The 23,285-nt window shown below is 37.6% G+C and overlaps 1 protein-coding gene across 1 annotated transcript in view; it reads left to right on the top strand.

Annotated features, from left to right (window-relative positions):
- Positions 1-153: 153 nt before the first annotated feature.
- The window catches only part of LOC110019798 (protein ILITYHIA), a 61,492-nt gene continuing 38,360 nt past the window's right edge, over positions 154-23,285 (top strand). The window contains exons 1-28 of the mRNA XM_020717634.1: positions 154-249; positions 1,258-1,383; positions 1,465-1,567; positions 1,660-1,829; positions 3,298-3,603; positions 3,679-3,795; positions 3,882-3,983; positions 4,063-4,212; positions 5,483-5,647; positions 5,732-5,908; positions 11,909-12,031; positions 12,132-12,212; positions 12,291-12,407; positions 12,605-12,777; positions 13,193-13,270; positions 13,363-13,510; positions 14,406-14,528; positions 14,616-14,672; positions 15,009-15,119; positions 15,207-15,398; positions 15,915-16,088; positions 16,580-16,690; positions 16,798-16,867; positions 16,943-17,021; positions 17,119-17,221; positions 17,297-17,467; positions 17,562-17,684; positions 17,838-17,951. Coding sequence (XP_020573293.1) covers positions 154-249; positions 1,258-1,383; positions 1,465-1,567; positions 1,660-1,829; positions 3,298-3,603; positions 3,679-3,795; positions 3,882-3,983; positions 4,063-4,212; positions 5,483-5,647; positions 5,732-5,908; positions 11,909-12,031; positions 12,132-12,212; positions 12,291-12,407; positions 12,605-12,777; positions 13,193-13,270; positions 13,363-13,510; positions 14,406-14,528; positions 14,616-14,672; positions 15,009-15,119; positions 15,207-15,398; positions 15,915-16,088; positions 16,580-16,690; positions 16,798-16,867; positions 16,943-17,021; positions 17,119-17,221; positions 17,297-17,467; positions 17,562-17,684; positions 17,838-17,951 — 3,660 coding nt within the window. The remainder of the gene's footprint in view (positions 250-1,257; positions 1,384-1,464; positions 1,568-1,659; positions 1,830-3,297; positions 3,604-3,678; positions 3,796-3,881; positions 3,984-4,062; positions 4,213-5,482; positions 5,648-5,731; positions 5,909-11,908; positions 12,032-12,131; positions 12,213-12,290; positions 12,408-12,604; positions 12,778-13,192; positions 13,271-13,362; positions 13,511-14,405; positions 14,529-14,615; positions 14,673-15,008; positions 15,120-15,206; positions 15,399-15,914; positions 16,089-16,579; positions 16,691-16,797; positions 16,868-16,942; positions 17,022-17,118; positions 17,222-17,296; positions 17,468-17,561; positions 17,685-17,837; positions 17,952-23,285) is intronic.

The following is a 23,285-nucleotide window of genomic DNA, read 5'->3' as shown; positions in this document are numbered from 1 at the left end:
CGAGCAGTGGTCTGCGGTCGAGGGAGAGGCGAACAGGGACGAGCAGCCGCGGGAGACGGGATCGAGCGAGCAGTGGTCTTCGGTCGAGGGAGAGGCGAGGCAGCTTCGGTTCGGTGCGGGGGACGGGCTTGAGGCGATATAGCAACTTCGTCGATGCGGGAGACGGAGGCAAGGAGTAGACGAGCGGGAGGGGCGAACAGGGACGAGCAGCGATTTCGTTCGAATTGGAAGCGGCCACCCGAGGCTCTCGTGAGCGAGAAAGAAATAGGCCCTGCTGGAGAAAGAGCCGTTACAGGACAATATTGGCGGGGAAATTAATGGTTTCCTTTCCTGCAAAGGATTAAATTGGAAAATAATAACATTCATATATTCTTTATTAATATGAGTTTTAAATAGTCCGCCTGAATTTGAAATTTGAAATTCAAAAATCTGTGAGCAGGTGTCTAGCCCAAATCGGGTCCGACTCGGACTTGGGTTGAGCCTGACCTGCGCACGTAAAAAAATGCATCGATTTCCGTGCAGTTCGCGCGAGTGTGGAACCACAGCAATATGGGTGTCTTTTCTAGCTAAAATCGGCGTTCCGGACGCGTCGGCGCAGTCCGTTTCGTCATCCGGGGTCGTCCGGACGAGTTTGCCGGCGGGCGAGTCAATTTAAGCCAAAATTGCGTATGATGCAACGAGTGCGTTGCAGTGCGGCGTTCGCGAGTATTCGAGTCACAAATGGTTCACCTAAGGCTGGTTGATCCTATAGAAAATCAATTTCGGGTCCTCTACATGTTGGTCCTGAGCCCTTGCAACTAAAAGTTGAGTGCTTGGAACCACTCATGCGAGTTCTTCACAAAAATGAGTCAAGAAGTGGCTTGAAGTTCTACGGGAGGTGGGCTCCATCGCTAGTCCGCTAGGATGGTCAATAAGAACTCCTAAATCTAGATCCTAGGTTCTAAGAGTAGGAGACTTAAGACCTCACTAAAAATGAGGTCAACAATTTATAGATTCTTTTAAAGCATCAACATCATAAACATATAAAATATACTTAATATTTTTATACACATGCTATCATCAATCTATATTAACCTATAATTAATGCATAAATATGCTACTGGTGAAATATGCCAAGACCTATAAGCATTGTGTCGCAACCACAAATCATATCAACTCTTTTTTTAAAATTTTTTTTTGAAACAGATTTTTGTTCTCATTTTTTTACAGTTTCTTGCATAGTAAAGCTCTATTCACTTATCAACTATTGTTGCCCAGATCTTTTATACTCCGGAAGGTATGTTATCAAGCGAACAAGGTGTTTATGTTGCCGAGACAGTTGTGGCTAAGAACACAAAACTTGCAAAGGGCCGTTTTCGTCTGTATGAAGACCTTGACGACTCTGTATGATCTGACGCCCCTTGTTTTTCTGTTTTAAAAATTGGAAAAGCTGTAGATTTTCAATTTTCTATGCAATCTTTGAAGGATAATGTCGTCAAATCTGGTCATCCTGTTCAAAAAGAGCCTAACAGAAAAGATACTATGAACTCAGGAAAGAAGGATATACTGAAGGCTTCTAAGAAAAATGGTGTGTTAGGTTTATCATTTTTTTAATTTAAAGTTAGGTCTTAAGCTTCATTTTGAGAGATCTATTACTAATGCTTTTATTCTATGGTATAGATAAACCAAAGACTGCTAAGGAGGAAGCAAGGGAATCGCTGCTTAAGGAGGAGGCATCAATTCGTGAAAAGGTTAGGGGTATTCAGCATAATCTTTCTATGATGCTTAAAGCTCTTGGTGAACTGGCTTCGGCTAATCCTGTTTTCGCACATGCTCAACTCCCCTCACTTGTAAGTATCTTTAAATTATTTGCTTCAGACGAGTTTGTTTTAATTCATTGAAGAAATTATAATGTTGTTTTCTTGCAAATACAAAAAAAAAAAAAAAAAAAAAAACACTTTTGTTTCCCTTCAAACTGCCATATTTCTAAATGCTACACTCTGTCATTTAGATATTTCTATGCAAAAATACAAATGAATTTTGTTTTAAAATACTTTGTTTTTGCTTTGAAGTGCATGTCAAGCACCTTAAACAATTATACTTTTTTTGGGCATTTTAAATGATATATGCAAATGTTATTGCTGACAAACAAAAAGCGTTTTCTCAGCCCATCTGCATAGTGTTTTTGGCTGGTTACATCAATTCAGAGTAATTGAGAACCTTAAAAAATAAATTTGGCATTGTGAATGTATATTAAATGCTTATTTAAAGTTGAGGACTTGAATTTGAGTACTAGCTATAGCCCTTTTAACTTGAAACTGTATAGAAACATCGTGGTTTATTCAAATATCTAGCTAGTATTATCAATGGGCAAACTCTATTCTTTTGTATACACATTTATTCTACTCTTTTATAATAATTTTTTTGGTGTGGGTGCAAGCATTTCTAGCTTCTATCATAAGTGGATAAACTAAAATTTTCTATATACACATTTATTCATTTTTGTATACCGATGTCTTTGCATTCTTTTCATCATGCATTATTTTAAGTATTGACCTTTGCATATTGTTTTATTAATAGTCATCGGATTTATAAATGTGAAGAGTATTAGATTGAATTCTTACCAATATGGAAATTTTTTGAATGAAGAAGAGAATCAATTTAATTGTTTTCCAATAAAAGTTTTTGTATAAATATGAACATTACTCAATGCATATAAGAGGTCATAACAATTTTTCTATTAAATATAGAATAATGAAATCATGACCACAAATACAAATATAATTATCTACTTGGAAGACTAAGCTCGCCACTTATTTGTTTTGAATATTGCCTCCCTCAAGCTGATACCTATACTAACAAGTTTTTGTTTACATATGTTTTTAATAAAGCTTGCCACTTATTTGTTTTGAATATTACCTCCTTCAAGCTGATACCTATACTAACAAGGTTTTGTTTACATATGTTTTTAATAAAGCTTCTTTTAGTTATATGATGTACTAAAATCTCTCTTTCTATAATTTCCACCATATAGCATCTAAATGATATTTTATTTTCCTTTTAAAAAAAGACATTTAATTTTATTTTTTAAATATTCAACTTTATTTTATTACATTATATCGAATTACATAGACTAATCATTTTAATTCTTCTATTTTGGTATGAAATTTGTTTCATTAAAAATATTTTATATATGTTTTTTTAAATTTTTTTGTAATAAATATTTACTGTTATCTAAATAAATAAACTATCATTAATCTTTGAATCCTCTAATTTATTGTTTGACGTAGCATTAAATCTTTGGAATCTTATTAACAGGTAAAATATGTTGAGCCTTTGCTTCACTCACGGATTGTAAATGCTGCTGCATTCGATACCATGCTAAAGCTCGCTAACTGTTTAGCCCCTCCGCTTAATGACTGGGCGAGTGAGATCACTGCAGCTCTAAACATCATTTTTTCTGAAGATGCACGCACATCTTTAGAACTTATTCCACCAATCAGTTTTGGGGAGGATATAAATAAAGGGCCTTCTGCGGGCATTTTTGAAAGAATAGTCAACGGACTAGTTTTGTCCTGCAAATCTGGACCGCTTCCTGCAGATTCATTTACCTTTGTGTTCCCGGTATATTTTCTTCTTATGGTTTCCTTCGTAAATGTTCTTTGTACAGATTCTGTGAATCTTCTTTTTGTCTTACAGATCCTGGAGCAGATTTTACTTTCAACAAGGAAAACAGCTCTCCATGATGATGTGCTTCATATAATTTCTATGCATGTTGATCCTATACTGCCTCTTCCTAGAGCACGGATTCTACAAGTTATAAACTTTGAACTGATTTGTCTGTTTTGTATAAAAGTTTAAGACAATTAGAAGGCATTAACATAATATCGACTTGTTTGCAGGTCCTTTATCACGTTCTTGGTGTTGTTCCTTCCTATCAAGTATCGGTTGGACCCTTGTTAAATGAGATATGCCTAGGCTTAAAGGCTGATGAAATAGCAGATGTGAGCTCAGTTGTTTTTTCTCAGGTTGCACAGTTTTATTAACTGAAATTGTTCATCCAGAATCTAATGTCATGTGCAGGCTATGAATGGAATTTTTGCAAAAGATGTTCATGTCAGGCTTTCCTGCTTGAATGCCTTAAATTGCATTCCTTCAATTTCGGGACATTCTATGCCTCAGAATATTCAAATTGCTACGAGACTTTGGATTGCATTACATGATCCAGAGAAGGTGATATATTGGGAGCTGTTGCTTTTGATATTATGAAGATTTTCATGAAATATTTACGGGCTAAGCTGAATGCTACTTAACATAAACCTTGTCTTTCCCATGTTGAGTATTTGTGTAATTTCAGTTTTTGGTTTCTTACCACCTCTGTTCTATTAAAACTGAGTTAAAAGGTTTCAAGGAATTTTAGTGGGCTGTATTTGCACGTCTGATGTAATCCTTCAGTGCTAATGCTTAATTATTTTTTTGAGAAGGGTCAAAATGGCCTCTGACTCTTTATAGTGGTCCATTTAATTCCCAGAATCTATAAAAATGTCAATTTAGCCCATACTATTTTAATGGGGGCTAAATAGTTTTGAATTGGGATTTTTCAGCCCATATTAAAAGAGGCCGTGGATTAATTTGACTTTTTTTATAGTCTTTAGGACTAAAATGACCCCATGTAAATAATCAAGAGACTATTTTAGTACTTATTATTTTAGAAATGGAAGTACTTCAGTAATCTCAACCACGTTAGAATGAGAAAGCTTGAAGGTTGATATTCGGCTAGCAAACAATCATCAAACCTACCAAATTTATGAAGTAATTTCAGAATAAAAGAAAATTTTAATTTATAAAGCCGTTTTAAGTATCATTGGGGTTGGCTAATGGAGATTAACAACCAAAATGGTATCCCAATCGTTAATTTTTTGGAATTTAATAGAGCTTACCATCTCTATATGAACAAGATGCAGTTATTTAGATAATTAGATTATGTTGAGCTTCATGACAGTACCTTAGGTTAAGCAGTTTATGCTGTATGCTGGTTGGTTTTTTTTGACTTCTTCATGAAGTATTTGTGTGTGATGCTTAGCTTGGTACAAGTTGTAGGCTATTAAAGATGGTTAGATTTCTACAATAACCCTTTTTGTCATAGTTAATATTGCCTTCAAGATTGTACTGTCATTTTATTCTTTTCATGATTTTTTGTGCCATTTTTTTGGGGACATTTGCATACACACAATTCTTATGTATTTACATATCTTACACCCAAACTTCCATATTCACACACATAGCACTCAAATCATTATTATCATATAAAAACAACACTATTATCATTTTTTAAAAGCGAAGTGCACCTTTTCATGCATAGGTTTAAAGCACTAATGTGCTATGTATGTAAACATGAAAATTTAGATGCGGGATATGTAAAGCATTATTATTGTGTGTTACGTATGTAAATTTTCCCTTTTTTATTTTTCTTTTTTAGTTATTCTGGTCTGTTTTTTCTCAGGTGGTTGCTGAAGCTGCAGAGAAAGTATGGGATTGCTATGGATGTGATTTTGGCACCGACTATTATGGTCTTTTTGATGCTCTATCTCATGTTAACTACAATGTGCGCATGGCTGCAGCTGAGGCACTGGCTGCTGCTTTATATGAAAATCCTGAAACAATTCAAGTAAATTTTCTTAGGGTTTGTCTAAAAAAAGATGGATTGATTTTGCTTAAATTTTTTTCTAATTTTTTTTTACGATTTTTTCAGGAAGTGCTTTCAACTCTTTTTTCTATCTATATTCGGAATCTTAGAACAGGCTTTGAGGTTGCTGATCTTTGTTGGTTAGGGAGACAAGGCATAGCTTTGGCACTTCACTCAGCAGCAGATGTTTTGAGAACTAAAGATCTTCCTGTTGTAATGACGTTTCTTATATCACGTGCACTGGTTAGATTTTTGTGAAGTCCTCTCTCTCTTTCTCTCTCTGCCTTGCTCTCAATTTGGTAGCTCTGATTCTTCATGCAAGATATTATTTATCATATATTTTTGAGGCCTTTGTTGTTTCAATGGGTTTCTCTTACATTTACAAGGCTTCCTAGAGTGTTTATACCATTTCACCAATTAGTGGGATAAAGGTTTTGTTGTTGTTTTTGTTGTATGTAATCAATATAAAACTGCATCTTAGTATTTCTCCTGTTCATACATTCTTAGTATTTCTCCTGTTCATACGGATTATTTAGCTCGAAGATGCAATATATGTAAATTATTGGAAAATACTTGCACATGCCACTAGGAGGTATTTTTGGAGATGTGATTTAGATTTGTCAACCATTATTGCGGGATGATTAACTTGGTTTTTGGTTTTTATGTTGTAAAATATTTTTACTTCATATTTTACTGAACAAGAAGCATGAATTTACTATTTGCGGGGAGTAGCAAAAAAATTTGTGAAAGTATAAAGTTGTGGGAGGTTCTGTGATCAGGGTTATGTGTGCAAAGTTTGGCTTTTGACTTTTTATTGTTGGAGGATTTACATACATACCACCCTCTTACAAGTTATTAGCATTGATTTATTTTATTTTCCTATATTTCCTGTTTATATATTTCCTTTCTATGTGCTTTTTATTTTTATGTTATTCCTATTTTATATCTTTTCCATGTTAGGAGTCGTATAATTTGTACTAATACCTCCCTTTTCATATCAATGAGTTTATCCCGCTCAATTCTCAAAATTTACATGGTATCAGAGCTAAGATTCTAACCCTCCCGCTGACCTCTTTTTCTCCCCATAGCCGAAACTTCCTGCAGGCCTCCCTACCTTGCATTTTTTTCTCCTCCTGCTGTTGTTTTCGGCTGACGACCCCTTCTTCCCGTTGCCTGAACATCGTGCAAGTCTCCCTCCTCTGCAGTCGATTGCCTCCCTCTTGTAGTTTTTCAGTCGTTGGCTTCCCTATAGGCTCTCCCATCACTGTTTCCTCGCAGATTTTAGCCGTTGATCTATCATGCAGGATTTTCCAGCTGCTGGACCTTCCTCTTTCCAGGACCGTCGTCAGCAGGGCCTACCACTCTAGATCTTCCCTGCAGGATTTTCAGGTATTGGCTCTGCCTCTTGCCGTCAGAATCGTCTATTTCGTGGCTACGCATATATAGAAATCCTTCAAGTCAGGCAGCATTCATCGAGATTTGCCAAAAAGAAAGCCACATACTTGTCATGCTCGACACCTCCACTCCTTCAACCGAACCTTCAACCTTGGTCTCCAATAGTACTCAATACTTTACCACGCTGTCACGAGCCAATCACTCTTTGTGATTTTTGTTACAAACCATATCATACTCATGACAAGTGCTGGAAACTTCACAGGAAACTAGCAACTAAATCTTCGACCAAATCCTCCATTTTTAAAGGACTAGCTACAACCTCAGAATCCACGACTGTGCAACTGAACCCCACTCAGACCATCCCAGAATCACCAGACTCCAAGAGTCGGATGAAACACTTAATTAAGCTGTTTGGATTTAGTCAGCTCTCTCGTTTGTCAAACTCCCATGTTTGTCAAGGCAACATTTTTATGACATTCACTGCTTTTAATTCTACTAGTATGTGGATTATGGATTTAGGTGCCATGGGTCATATTCATATAAGCAGGTGTTCATAAGTTTTCTCGACATATTCTTCGTGCTCTAGGAGAGATACTATCAAAATTGTCGTTGACTCCTATAGTTCCATTTCGGGTAAAGAGTCAGTTGTTCTTACAGCCGGGCTAACTCAAGGATTCGTGCTACACTTTCCTTTGCTAAAGTTTAATCTCTTGTCGGTCAGTAAGTTGACATATGACATTGGTTACACAACTCATTTTTCTCCGGATGTTTGTGTCTTTTAGGATCGTCGTTCGAGGAGGACGATTGGTACTGCTAATCAGATAGTTGGGCTCTACTTTCAGGAAAAAAAACTTGATGATACGAAGACTCATTCCCATTGTTGTAGTTTTTTCCGGTCCACTGAATGTGCTATTATGCTTTTATATTGTCGGTTGAGTCATCTCGGTTTTGACTTTTTAAAACAATTATATCCTTTGATGTTTATTAATGAAAAATCTATCTAATTTAGCTAGACATCAACAAGTACCATATCCGCCCCATTGTTACTCTCCTTCCGCTCTTTTTTCGTTAATTCATAATGAATTATGGGCACTTTTTGAACTCCGAGCTACACTAATAAACAATGGTTTCTTGCTTTGATTAATGGTCATACTTGAATGACTTGTGTCTATATATTTAAAGACAAATTTGAAGTGGCGGTAACCTTAAAAAATTTCCACTCCTTTCTTCGGAATGACAATGGCTGTGAATATTTTAACTCTATATTGAGATAATTTTTGGTAAGTAAGGGCATCCTACATCTTAGCTCATGTACGGATATCCCTCAACAAAATGAGGTAGCTGAGCGAAAAAACCGACACCTTCTTGAAATTGCTTGCTCCATTATGTTTCAATTTAATATTTCAAAATAATTTTGGAATGACGTCGTCCTTACTGCCACATTAGCACAACTTCCGGATCTCATTATCGGTTCTTCTCCACATTAAACCCCAAAATATTTGGAATGTCGGTGTTTGTTCGGAATAGTACACTAACTCGTATGCTTGGTTCTCGTTCAATCAAGTGTACCTTTCTCATATATTTTGCCACTCAAAAAGGCTACATTGCCTTGATCCTACCACCAACAAACTCTATGTAGTGCTGATATCTCCATTTTTGAAAGTGTTTCTTACTTTCCTTAACACTGTCTCGAGTGAGGGAGAGCTAGAATTTCTGGACGCTATTCCTTTTCCAACTCCGTTGGATATTTTTCCTAGTACTTCCACTAAATATGAGGAACCCTCTGTCTCACTGGATCCGTCATCAGCGAGACTTGTCACAATGCCCTTACTTTTGAGCCCGCCTCCTCGATGCAGGTCTTGGAATCCGCTCCGAACGACACTCTTAACTTACGGGGATCACTGTTGCTTTGAATGAGGAGGTGAATTCTCCCGTTGAGGTACACAATCAGGCATGCTCATAACTTATCACTGACCTACAAAGCATTTGCCACTTCTTTGACGGATCGCTGTCTTCCTTTCGCTATTGAGACAACATTGGCTAACCCTTCTTGGAAGGCGGCAGTCATGAATGAAATGAATGCCTTTCGGTGAAATCATACTTGGGATGTTGTTGATCTTCTTTGAGGAAAGAAAGCAGTTTGTTGCTAGTGGATTTTTAGCACCGAATTTAACTCCGATTGATCCTTTGAACACAATAAGGGAAGCCTGGTTGCCAAAGGCTATTCGTAAACCTATGTAGTGGACTATGAGGAGAAGTTTGTTCCGGTAGCTAAACTGAATACCATTCAGGTTTTGTTATCTCTTGTCGTGAATCTGAATTGTCTCTTACTCTAGCTGGATGTCAAGAATACTTTCCTTAACCGCGATCTCACAGAGGAGGTGTATATGTCTCTCCCGTCGAGCTTTGACTCAATCACTTCCCGTGGACAGGTGTGCAAACTGTGAAAATCTATTTATGGATTGAAGGAATCCCCCCAGCTGCGTTCAACATGTTTACACAAGTTGTGGGCCATGGTTGCTTTCAGGCAAATCTGATCATATGATGTTCTTCCGCCACTCATCTGATGACCGTATTGCCATCCTCATCGACGACATCTTTCTCACATGTGATGATCGATCGACCTTGGAATCTCTCAAAAGCATCCTAATCGCTTTCTTTGGGATGAAGGACTTGAGTTCTATCTGGTATTATTTAGGTATGAAAGTAACTCGGTCCTCTCAAGACATAAGCCTTTCAGAGCGCAAATCTGTGACAAATTTACTGATTGAGTCGAAACTACTTTGCAAACCAGTAGCTGTTGCAATGGATCCTAATGAGAAGTTGGTCGACGTTCTTAATCCAGTTCTGGTTAAGATGACACACTACCAACATCTAGTGGGTGTCTAGATATTTGTCACGTCGTTGTATTGTTAGTCAGTTCATGCATGATTTCTACAAGCACCACCTCACCGTTGTACATCGGATCCCCCACTACTTTAAAGACACACCAGGCTTAGGTTTTTTGTTTTCTCGTCACATCTCTTGCCTTGTTACATCTGAACGTAAATTGAGCTGGGTCCATTCATGATCGGCGATGTACCTCAGGTTATTGCTCCTTCATGTGGGGAAATCTTGTCACATGAAAAAGTAAAAAATAATCCGTGGTTGCCCGGAGCAGTGCTGAAGCCTAGTTTCGATCCATGTCCCTTGGAGTATGTGAAGCCCTATGGTTACGTATAATACTCTACGAGTTACGTATATCGGCCTCTCTTCCTCTGCAACTGTTTCGTGACAATAAAAACGCCATCAACATTGCTTATAATCCGGTTCAACATGATTGGACCAAGCATGTAGAGGTTAACCATCATTTTATCCAGGAGAAGCTTGATTCCAGGGAAATTTGTGTTTCATTCGTTTTTTCCACTGGCCAACTAGCAGATATTCTCACGAAGAATATTCTTCAGCTGTTGTTTGACGAGTTCAAATCCAAGTTGAACTTGATTGATATCTATGCTTCAACTTGAGGGGAAGTGTTAGAAGATATTAACATTAATTTATTTTCTTTTCCTATATTTTCTATTTTATATATATTTTTTCTACTTTATGTATTTCCTCTTTGTGTTTCTTTGCTATTTTATATCTTTCCTATGATTGGAGTCATGTAATTTTTACTTATACCTCTTCTTTCATGTCAATAAGATTATCCAGGTTAATTTCCAAAATCTATACACCGAATTCTTATGTATTTACATATCTACGGCTAAACTTCAGTTATTACAGATAGGCCACCCGCCTATGCTTGAAAAGGTGTATTTCACTTTTTAATAGTCAAAATAGTGGTTTTTTTTATGTGATATGAAAGATTTGGATGGTATAAATGTACAAAGTAAAGTTTAGAAGTCAGATATTTTTATACATAGGGATTGTATGTATGTACGCGCCCCTTCACTTTTTTAGTTTATCATATGAAAGGAAGTCTAGTTTTAATCACTGCCAGTGAAAATCACCTAAGAGCTCATTTGGTTGCTTCTAGAGCGGAACTGTATTTTTCCAAAATAAAATCTTTAGGGCGACGTTGAGAGGGTTTTGTGGGTTTAAAATCAATGTTGGTTTCTAGCTACGCTAACTGATTGATGCATCTATGAATTTCACCAATTTTCAAACTTCTTTTTTGAGTTCCAGCAACCAAATGGGCTCTAAGATATAAGCCAAAAATTTCATTGTTTGCAAGTATTCCCATGTGCTGTCTCAGCTGAAGACATCCAAATACAATCCTCAAAAGTAGCACACATCCTGATCCAATCTCACAGGCTTTATTTGTATATGATTATATTTTGTATCTTAAAAGTTCTCTCTCTCTCTCTCTCTCTGTTTGGGATTGTTTTCATCTGTGCTTCTCTTTGAGATGACAGCAAAATTTCAGGCGATCAGCTGCTGTGGAGCATCTAATGCGAACCAGCTTTTTTAGGACACCTCCTATGGCAGCTTAGTGCTTAAACCCTAATTTCCATGATCTGTTCCGTACTTCTTTTTATCAATCCTTCCCTCCTTCTTTACCTTTCTTCCGCTTTCCAATTGTCTTTGGAAGCTTCCAAAGCTTATAGCTAATGCATTTTTTTTTCCCGCCATTTAACTGCAGATTGATGTATTAGCTGTATGCCCTTTGTGTTTTGTTAGTTGTTTCCGTGCTATTATTTTGAGATTGCGTTTTTACTTGGAAGAATTCGGTAGTACATTCTCTTATTATTTTGTTTAATCTGTTCTCACTTTGCTACAAATATTCCAATTTCCTCTGCTTATATTTTAATTGTTATCATAGTTATGATCTTATAAACCGATTAACCGATGTATTGCATAATTATACAGGCTGATCCTAATATGGATGTCCGTGGGAGAATGATAAATGCCGGCATCATGGTTATTAATAAGCATGGAAAAGAAAATGTTCCTTTACTGTTCCCAATATTTGATAGTTACTTAAATAAAAAGGTCCATATGCTAAATATCTTCATTTTTTACTGCATTTCTGTATTGTGTTTGTTTGGAGTATAACATTTTATGGTGTTCATTTAATCATTTCAATTTGAAGACATCTGACGAGGAGAAGTATGATCTTGTTCGAGAGGGTGTCGTGATCTTTACAGGAGCATTAGCAAAACATTTAGCAAAGGTGAGGATTTTAGGTACTTTTCTTTGAGGTTTTTGGTGCAGGTGATTTTATGTTCTTGGTTATTTATATCTGGAACAGGATGATCCTAAAGTTCATGCTGTGCTTGAGAAACTCTTAGATGTTTTAAATACTCCCTCTGAGGCCGTTCAGCGTGCTGTTTCCGACTGTTTATCTCCATTAATGGCTTCAATGCATGTAAGTTTGAGTGTCAAATTTTTTATAAAATTTTCATAAGAGCTGCACTGCACTGAAGTGATGTATTGAGATATGGATGGTTTCTTCATTGATGGGGAACAAAGTTATCCTAGGATCCATCAAATTTTTTTATAATTAAAAACTTTTCCTGGTCAGTATAAAAGTTGTTAACCTCTACACTTCTTTAATGGGATCAGGATGATGGTCAGGCTCTGGTTTCCCGACTTTTGGATCGTCTAATGAATGGTGATAAATATGGTGAGCGACGTGGTGCAGCTTTTGGGCTTGCTGGGGTTGTGAAGGGTTTTGGAATTTCCTGCTTGAAGAAGTATGGGATAATAGTCATGTTACAGCAAGGCTTGGAAGACAGGTTTTCTCCCCAAACTGTCATCTTAAGTTACCTAATTATCTTGGATGTAACAGGTCTTATGATTATTTCTAAGAAGATTTACATACATATTTACATATCTAACACCTAAACTTTAACTTCTACATGCATGACACCTTATCTATGCATAAAAAGATGTATTTTAATTTCTAAAAATTAAAATTGTGGTATTTTTGAAGTGATATGAAAGATTTGGGTGGTATAAAAATTTAAAAATTAAAGTTTAGGTATTAGATATATAAATACATAGGAATTGGGTGTATGTAAAAGCCCGTTTTTTATTCATACGGCCTGTTGTTTTACTCGGATGTTTTTCAGTCTCTTTTGTTTGCTTTTTTATCATTAAATACATAGTTTCATCCTAATATTTTCCTGACTTCCAATGCTTGTATTTCAGAAATTCTGCGAAGGCTCGTGAAGGAGCTTTACTTGGTTTTGAATGTCTTTGTGAGAAACTGGGCCGATTGTTTGAGCCGTATGCACTAAACGACGCGATCTTGATTATAGCTCCATTAGTTTGATCCAAGCAACTGAGTTTCAGTTATAATAGAATTGAATTTTTTCCAGGTATGTGATTCTGCTGTTGCCCTTGCTTTTGGTTGCGTTCTCGGATCCAGTTAGTGCTGTTCGCGAAGCTGCTGAATGTGCTGCTCGTGCAATGATGTCGCAACTTACTGGTCATGGAGTCAAGCTCATCCTTCCTTCACTTCTAAAGGTAAATCGGCTATTTACTGACGCTGTTCATTTATGCTAATATTTTTAGTGGATATTTCCTGCATTTGTTCTTTTTTGGTTTTTTTCGATTGTGGATCTCACTTGAATGTGTCTTGATTGGCACTTTATGCAGGTTTAATTATACATAAGTTCAGACTAGATGAATAAATTACAAGTTTGTCCTATATGACTGATAATGTCAAGTATTTGGATAATCAAAGAAACAAAATTTCGATATAAATACGTGAGTTGTGATGATCATCCAAGGGTTAAATTTGGCTGAATATTGGTTGCTATGTTAATGGGTTGTTTTGGTTATGACATATGCTAGCACAAAATAGCACACGATATAGTCCATGTCCTAGCATATTATATCTTATTTGCTTGGCAATGCACAACAAAGCACAATAGTGTATGATGTGTGCCATGTGTAATATTTTATTTTTTGCTTCATTTGATGTTGGTTCAAGTTTGGTAGCACTCCATTAATGTCTTTTACCCATGCAGTCATTTCTGTTTTCAGGATTATGCCACCGGTCCATCTATTAACTCAATTTTTTATAATATTAGAGATTCACTTGTTTTGTGTTCTCCTTAATATTGTACTATATCATATGCACTTCACTTTGTTCCTTTCATGTATGCATTTGTCTTACGCATTTACAACTTCTTAAATATTTACAGCCTATTAATATAATCTTTGGTCTATTCGAATTCATCATTTTGGTAATATGTTATTCTCTTAATTTCTCTCTTATGCTATTGTCTCTTTTTTCGCCCATCTTAACAAGAACTTGTGCTTTCGGAAGAGAAACAATTTTTGAAGCTATTATCTCTTCATCATATATGTTACATGATTCTCGGTGAAACTCATCGTTTCTGTACGTGATGTTTAGGGCCTAGAGGACAAAGCCTGGAGAACAAAGCAAAGTAGCGTGCAACTGCTCGGTGCTATGGCATATTGTGCTCCTCAACAGTTATCTCAGTGCTTACCCAAAATTGTCCCTAAATTGACGGAGGTTTCAGTAGTTTCTTAATTAGTTTTTTTATATAAATTTTTACTATTAAGATTTAATATTTTATTTGTTTTGCTTAAATTTCTTTAGGTACTTACTGACACACATCCGAAAGTTCAATCAGCAGGGCAAGATGCTCTTCAGCAGGTTGTGTTTGATTATTTTACTTTTGGAAGATTGGCATACATAACCTCTCAATACCTATTTATTTACATATCTAACATCCAAAATTCAATTTTTACGTATATGCCACCTTACATATGTAATATGTATGTAAATGTGTTCTTCACCTTTTATAAGTTAAAAAAATAGTGCTATTTTTGATTGATATGAAAGATTTTGGTAGTATAAATGTGACAAGTAAGGTTTAGGTGTTAGACATGTAAATGCATAGGAATTGGGTGGTATCTATGTAAATGTCCCTTTAGTTTTTAGCGGACAGACCTTTTCTTCTTAGTTAATTAGAGTTTTTTTTTTTCTCAGGTTGGAAGTGTGATAAAAAATCCAGAAATATCCGCTCTGGTCCCAATCCTTTTGTCGGGTCTCAGTGATCCTAATCAATATACTAAACACTCTCTCGACATTCTTCTCCAGGTAATTTCAGCATACCCAAAGGATTTTTAATTGCTTTCCCCTGAAATTTATCTATGTTAACTTTAGTTTTTCTTTTCATTTCTGTAGACAACTTTTATCAACTCAGTTGATGCACCCTCATTGGCATTATTGGTGCCCATTGTCTATAGAGGTTTAAGAGAGAGGAGTTCAGAAACCAAGAAAAAGGCAGCTCAGATAGTTGGTAATATGTGTTCTTTGGTCACTGATCCCAAGGATATGATTCCGTATATTGGGTTGCTACTTCCTGAAGTCAAGAAGGTATATATATATATATATGTATTTGGCAATTAGTTGCATTGATGGAGAGAGAATAGAAAAATCTCTGCATATATAATTTTGAGCAATTCATGTACACCACTTAAATCCTTTACAGCATACAATTGGACTCAAATAACATGTGTTTATTCAATCACGAATTGATGATTTATCTCATACAATAAAAAATTATGGCCGCCCTGCTAGTAGAAAAGTGAGTACAGGTTTAGTATCATTTTTTTATTTGAAAGAAATCTAATCCTATTTAGCTCTAATAAACACTCAAATTTAAACCTAATATTATTCAAAGTTAGGCAATTGAATCTAATAAAATGAATTAAATAAAAAATTAGAGAAATTTTGGGCATGAATTTTTTGGTTGTGCTTGTTTGTATCTTTTTGTTACTCTTTTTGATCCACTTATAAAAATTGAGCTTTTTTTTTGGGCAAATCTATTTTATTATTATTGCAACGTTTATTTTTATGATTTTGTTAAATATTCATAACTTTGTTTTCTAGGTTTTGGTTGATCCTATACCAGAAGTTCGTGCTGTTGCTGCCAGGGCTATTGGATCCTTAATTAGAGGAATGGGAGAGGAGAACTTTCCAGATCTTGTACTCTGGTTATTGGAAACCCTCAAGTCCGACGGTAGTAGTGTTGAACGATCTGGTGCTGCACAAGGGCTAAGCGAGGTGGGTACAACATATCCTTTTTGCTTTATGGTTCTTAACATGCGGGGGTAGAACCAACCTTTATTTTATTTTATTTAATTTTTATTTATTTAGTTATTTTTGGCTGGGTAAACTTTATATATATATATATATATATATATAACATGTATTTGGAGAAAGTAAAACTAAAATATTAATAAAATGAAAAAAAAGTACAAATGGATGATTTACATACATACCACTCAATTCTTATGCATTTGCATCACATTAAAAATACTACTGCTTTATTTTATTCATATAGAGTTTAGGTGTTATATATATAAATACTTAGGAATTGGGTGGTATGTATGTAAATGCTCATATTTTTGTGAAGCTTCCTTTCGTAATGAAAACAATGCCATAATTTCTAATTTTCTTGATATCTTTTTATATCATGTCTTATTCATTAGACATTGTTATCTATTTTGTTTTATGATCTAATTATCTAATGACCTGCATGTGATCCCCTTCAGGTTTTAGCTGCTCTTGGAAAGGACTACTTCGAACACATTCTTCCTGACATTATCCGTAATTGTTCTCATCAAAGAGCATCTGTCCGAGACGGGCATTTGACACTTTTTAAAGTGAGTTCCATCATATTTTTTATGTTATCTTTGAACCTAAACTTCTGTTTTTTTTTTAATTTTTTTTGTTTTTTTTATTTCTTACATATTGATTCTCTTGTTTACAGTACTTGCCAAGATCCTTGGGCGTCATGTTTCAGAACTACTTGCAGACAGTTTTGCCTGCTATATTGGATGGTGTGGCTATAAAGCTTTACTAAATTTGAATAAATTTACATACAATTTTCTAAACACTTCTTTTCTTTCCCTCAGGCCTTGCCGATGAAAATGAGTCGGTCCGCGATGCAGCACTTAGTGCCGGGCATGTTTTCGTTGAGCATTATGCCACAACGTCTGTCATATAACATCTTTTTCTTCACATCTATTTTGATTTGCATTTTGCTCTAAATTTGTGCTAACACACTTTTTGGGTGAAATTTAAACAACAGGTCCTTACCTTTGTTACTGCCTGCTGTTGAGGATGGTATTTTTAATGATAATTGGCGTATTAGACAAAGTTCTGTTGAGCTTTTGGGCGATCTCCTCTTCAAGGTAAGGGTACTTCCCTTTTTAATTTACCTGAAGAACCTGTAAAACTTTGTAATTATGTGACTTCTATGCTTTAAGGTGGCTGGAACTTCAGGAAAAGCTCTTCTTGAAGGTGGTAGTGATGATGAGGGATCAAGTACTGAAGCTCATGGTCGTGCAATCATTGAAGTTTTAGGCAGGGATAAAAGAAATGTTGTCCTTGCTGCAATCTACATGGTCCGTAGCGACATAACTTTGTCCGTCCGACAGGCAAGTACTGTTGACGTTTTTTATGCACGTTGTTAGCCTGATCTTCTCTGTTCTGTTATGTGTCAATTTTTTTTTTTGTGTTGTCTTCTCTCAGGCCGCTTTACATGTTTGGAAGACTATTGTGGCTAATACTCCAAAGACCCTTAAAGAAATTATGCCTGTTTTAATGAATACTCTTATTTCCTCTCTTGCTTCACCTTCACAAGATAGACGTCAGGTTTTCCTCTTTATTTTTTCCTTTCAGTTATATGTTTCACATAGGCAACTTCTTATGACTTTATTTATTTTTTGATTTTTTTTCATCCTCAATTACAGCTTTTTTTTTTTTTTTTTCTTTTTTTGCCTTTTGCCAGGTTCCAGGGGGGTCCAGGTTGCAGGGAGGTCTCTAGGCGAGCTTGTCAGAAAGCTTGGTGAAAGGGTTTTACCTTCTATCATACCTTTCTTATCACAAGGGCTCAATGATCCTGATACTAGCCGTAGACAGGTGAGAATGGTGGGCTTATGTAGGCATGTTTTCGGCTTTAATTTTTATGATATTATTAAGGTGCATGAATCCATTGCCCATATATTTTTTGTGTTGGTTTCATGATTATCGAGGTTGTGAAAATTCTTTTTTTTTTCTCGTGTGTGTTTTCTCAGGAGAATGGTTTTTTTCTCTTGGGTTTTGTTAAAAATAGTTCACTTATTAGATCTATAATATTTGTTCATTGGATTTGTGATATGAACTCTGAATCTTCTAACTAAGATAACTTACTTACATTGAACTATAATATACATCCTTTTTATAAGAATAAGGAATCTTTATTTTTTTTTGAAGTGGAAGCATCCCCAACCAAGGGGATGTGCGTGTCGGACGGCGTTTTCCCATCCCATAAGAGCAGTAGTGGGAGATTTTTCACTGTTAATTATTTTGGGACCCCAATTTATTTTTAGTTATCATTAGGGTTTAATTTTTGATGCGGGCGCAAAATGAATGTGGGAGACAGAACCCCCACAAACTCTCGTGTAGGCAGGATCGCGAACTATTGCTTCCCGGAGGAAGCATTGCAAGACAGCTGCACCCGCACTCGTCTTCATATAGGAAATCTTCTTCTGGATTCTTCTTGCTTTCCCACCCTTTTCTTTTGTGTGGTAGTTTTCCTTTTATATCTTTTCTATTGTTCTCCAGTGGGGGTCTATAAATTGTCGTTTTCTGCGTGTAAGGGTCAGTTTTTGGCTGTGTATTTTTTCAGATTCCTGTGTAGAGTCCTACCTATTATAGGGTTGTATTCGAGGAGCTGGTGGTGCTTCGGGTGTATCCTCCTCTATAATGGTATTGTATCCTTTCCTTTTACCTTCCACAAATCTTATCCTCCCCTCTCCTCAGCCACTGGTTTCCCCCTCCCTCTCCCCAACACCCGTCGACCCCTTTCTTGCAGGTTATTATTGTTGTCCAACCCTCCCCCATTTCATCCCAACACTTGCCCGACCCCTTTCTTGTAGGTTTTTACTGTTGCCCAGCACCCCCACTTCATCCCAACACTAGGCCTCCTATCACCTGCAGTTGTATCTCATTGTCTCGCCTTCCTGCCTCCTTCCCAACTCCTCCTGCTGCCGACCACCTACAACCCTTCCTATTTGTTGTCCCTACAATTCTGCACCTCCCTCTTGCTGCCACCCACATCCCTTGGCTACCAACATCCCTTCCAATCATTCGTATCACTCTAGCCGAACCTCACCACCCATTGATATACATCTCAGAGGTGTTTGCTTGTGTCATTTATATTTTGTGTTGTTGCCTTCGGTTGCATTGTGTTGTAACTCTATTTTCCTATTAATAAAAGTTTGCTTTGTGCTTTCACTGTTTTTCCTACTAATTCCAGTGTTAACTAGGCCAACCCCTGTCCTATCTTAGGGTTTCCTAGCATCCGCCCTTACCCTAGCCACCTCCACCGAAATTTTTCCTTTATGATTCCCAAACCTCTAGCAAGAATATTACCCAAACCTAATTTACCCTTGTTGATTTTGAAAATCATCAACAACAATCAAAATTTTTACATCTTTAACGAGTCTTCTACACTCTTTTTCACTTGTCAACCCTAAACCCTAGCTATGCCACCAACAAAATACATGCCCAAGTTTTCTTGAGAGAAGATACAACTAGAGCTCAGTCACCTTCAACAGAGACTTGCGGAGATTGAAGGGTAAACAAAGGAGTAGGTTACCTTCGACCCAAATCTGAAGAGTTAAAGGGGAGAAAAAAATGAGGATCTAAATCATTTTCATGGGGAGACTTTCAACAATGAAAATGACAGGCCACAGTGTTTCAGGGTCCAGTATCAGAGGAGACCTAGAGAGGGATATCAGAATCCTTCCAGAGGGGGAATTCCTGAGAGGAGATACCAGTGGGAGAACACAAAGACTACGAAATCAAGGTGGATTTATTTGAGTTTGAAGGAGACACTGATCCAAATGAATTCCTTGAGTGGCTGCAAACTGTTGAATGGATCTTTGAGTATAAGGAGGTGTCAGAGGATAGGCGGGTTAAGCTAGTCACCATTAAGCTAAAGAAGAACACTTCCCTATGGTGGGAAAATGTGCAGAGGCAGAGGAAAAGAGAAGACAATGGAAAAATCACTAAGTGGGAGAAGATGAAGAAATCAATGCAAAAAAAGTACCCCAACCCTATTATCGCCAGGATGTATTTTTGAAACTCCACAACTTGCAACAAAGAGATCTTTCAATGGAGGAATTCACAGCCCAATTCAATCATTTACAGCTAAAGTGCGAAGTGATAGAGCCGAGAGAGCATACAGTCGCCCGATATTTTGGGAGACTGAAGTTTGCCATTAGTAATGTGGTGTAACTGCAACCCTATTGGATGCTAGGAGTTGTCCAAACACTGGCCTTGAAGGTTGAGAGACAACATAATTATAGTAGGTAGCAGTCATTCCTTAGGCAAGAACCTTCAGGCAGGCAACTACGTACAATTACATCGATTGACAAGCCCATACCGGGAATGGCAGTTCGAATCAAAGCCGGCGAAGTAGGAGAAGGTTAATTGCTCCAACATTGTACCAGACATAAAATGTTTCAAATGTCATACTTATAGCCACATAGCCTCCAGCTGTCCCACGAGCGGAGTAGTCTCACTTACTGATCAATGCGTTGTGGAAGAGATTAACAATGAAGAGAATGTTGAAGAGCAAGGTGAGGTGTTTCAACTTCCCCCAATGAAGGAGAGACGCTTGTGATTCGATGGATCCTACAGACCGAGGACACTAGGGATTTGCAGTGGCTTTGCCACAACATATTCTACACCCGTTGCACAGTGAACGAAAAGTTATGCAGTCTCATCATCGACGGCGGAAGCAACAAGAACGTGACATCGACACAGATGGTAGAGATTAAGACTCGTAACTTAGAGGCATTCCCAATTACAGGACATGAAAACTAATGTGGCTAAAAAAGAAGCATCGGGTCAGCATCGATCGGAGATGCTCAGTAGAGTATTTCGATTGGGGGCCAACTACAAGACCAGGTGTGGTGCGACGTGGTTCCCATGAATGCTTGCCACCTTTTTTTGGGACAATCGTGGCAGTTTGATTAGAGGCCAAAGCACGACAGATTTAGAAACATGTACTGTTTCACCAAGAATAGGAAGCACATCACCTTACTTCCCTCAGCGGAGAACTAGGTCACGAGATCCCTTATTAGCAGAGCATCGTCAGTGAAACCAGATTTAGTGGCGACACAAAATGAGTAGATTGACACACCGAATATTAACACGGGACAAATACGACATAAGATTTCAGGGCCTCACAGTCGACATTGTATCGCCAGCTCTACCACTGGACGGGAGGGTTCAAGCCACTCTCATGACACACCAGACTGAATCGCTTGTGAGCTGCTTTAGAAAAATTAAGCAGCACACGCGGGCTCATAGTCCCAGAAAATGGGACCGAGGTGGATGTTTGCTCGTAAGTGAGAGAAGACCCTTAGGTACCTCGGGAGAGTGCAGTCACCAGTGGGATCCAAGGGTGGCTGAAGACGAAACAAAAGCTTCAACCTATGAAGTCGAAGCTCCCTCAATCCTGCCAGATTGACACACTGCTATTTAGTGCCTTGACGGGGGCGCTGAAGGATCTCGAGAACTGAACCCCCTCGAATTATTGCGAAGGAGCAAAACCCCCACGAACTCTTGCATATGCAGGAGGCGGGATCGTGAACTATCGCGGTTTGGGAGTAAGCATCGCATGACTGCCGCGCCCGTCTTCATATAGGAAGTGTTTTTCTTGATTCTTCTTGCCTTCCCACTCTTCCTTTTATGTGGGAGTTTTTCTTTTTATTTCTTTCCTATTTATCTCCAGTGGGTGTTGACCTCATTTTTGTGAGGTTTTCTCTTCTCCTATTTAGAGTCTAGGATCTAGTTCTAGGAGTTCTTATTGACCGTCTTAGAAAATTAGAATTGAGACTCATCCTTTTAGAAAATTCTAACCAATTCCTATTTTCCTTTGATGTCTAGCATCTTTGGCACAAGACCATCGTCTTATGAACGAGCGGTTATGGACTATTTTGCGAAGATTCAAGGGAAATGTTCCAAATAGGACTTCATGCCTTAAGAAGACATCGTCACGACTCTTTTTCGTCACATACACACATCAAAGGCACAAAGTTCACAGAATTGCACGAAATCGGACTTCAATTAAGCCTAAAGGACGGGTGAAAATGCGAACTCCGGATGACCTCCGACGACGAATTGGACCGCGTCAACGCGTCTGGGATACCAATTTTGATAGGAAAGGACACCCATATTGCTATACTTTCGACACGAGAAAATTGACACGCAATCGATGAATTCATCAGAACGACTTTCGACGGCAAAACGGACTGCGCCAGCGCGTCTGGAACGTCAGAATTACCCAAAATTGACATCCATTTTATGATGATGTACCACACTAATAAAAATGTACAAATCAAATTTTACTTTTTGAAATAATTAATATTTTCATATTTATATTATTAATAATCTTAATTATAAACCCTAAGCCGTATGATTTCAATTGACCATTTATCCATCGCGGCTCGATCGAAGCTCGACTCGCCGCTCCCACATCTCCCCCCGTCGGCCGCATCGAAGCCCTAACAGGCGCAACTCGTGGCTCGCCCCTCTCTTTCCCGAAGCCTGATTCATCGTCTCCTCTGTCATTCGCGCATGAGGTGGCTCGCCTTTCTATTCCCTCACACGCGGTCCATTCGTGCACGTGACCTCCTCGGTCTCTGCTCGACCGAGCAGCTTCCCAATGGTGGAACTCCACTTGGCCGACCCTTCCTCTGCCCTAGGTTGCATTTCCTCTTGCCTTAAATCTTTCTCATCCTCTCCCTTTACCTGATTTGCTGACTAGAAAGGTTGGTAGGTGGCTACTCTTCTCCTTTCTTTGATATAAAAAACCCCACTTGGGGAGGGTTTTGAGTTTGGGGGCCGAAATTTTTGAGAGTGGGGAGGTGCTGCCAAAATCTTTTCTAACTTACATTTCCTTCTCATCTTCTGTGGCTTGGGAGTCGTTAAAAATTTTTTAGGAAGAAAGAAAGAACTCTTGAGGAAGAAGAGTATTGCCGGAATCCTCTTTAAGCTAGAAATTTCAAAAGCTTGTGACGTGGAGCATTTGTAGTGGTCTTTTCTTTAGCCATTCTTATAGTTTTATTTCAGATCTGCTGAAAGAGGTATTCTTCTTCCTCTCCTCTGTTTTGTTGTCTTGCTCGAGACATGCGGTTGGAAATCTTGAAATAAAAAAATGCTTGCATGAATATTTATTTAGGGTAGTGAGAAATGAAATAT

Source organism: Phalaenopsis equestris, unplaced genomic scaffold (assembly GCF_001263595.1).
Source record: "Phalaenopsis equestris unplaced genomic scaffold, ASM126359v1 Scaffold000002, whole genome shotgun sequence".
Taxonomy (NCBI): domain Eukaryota; kingdom Viridiplantae; phylum Streptophyta; class Magnoliopsida; order Asparagales; family Orchidaceae; genus Phalaenopsis; species Phalaenopsis equestris.
This window is presented reverse-complemented; position numbering and strand designations above follow the sequence as displayed.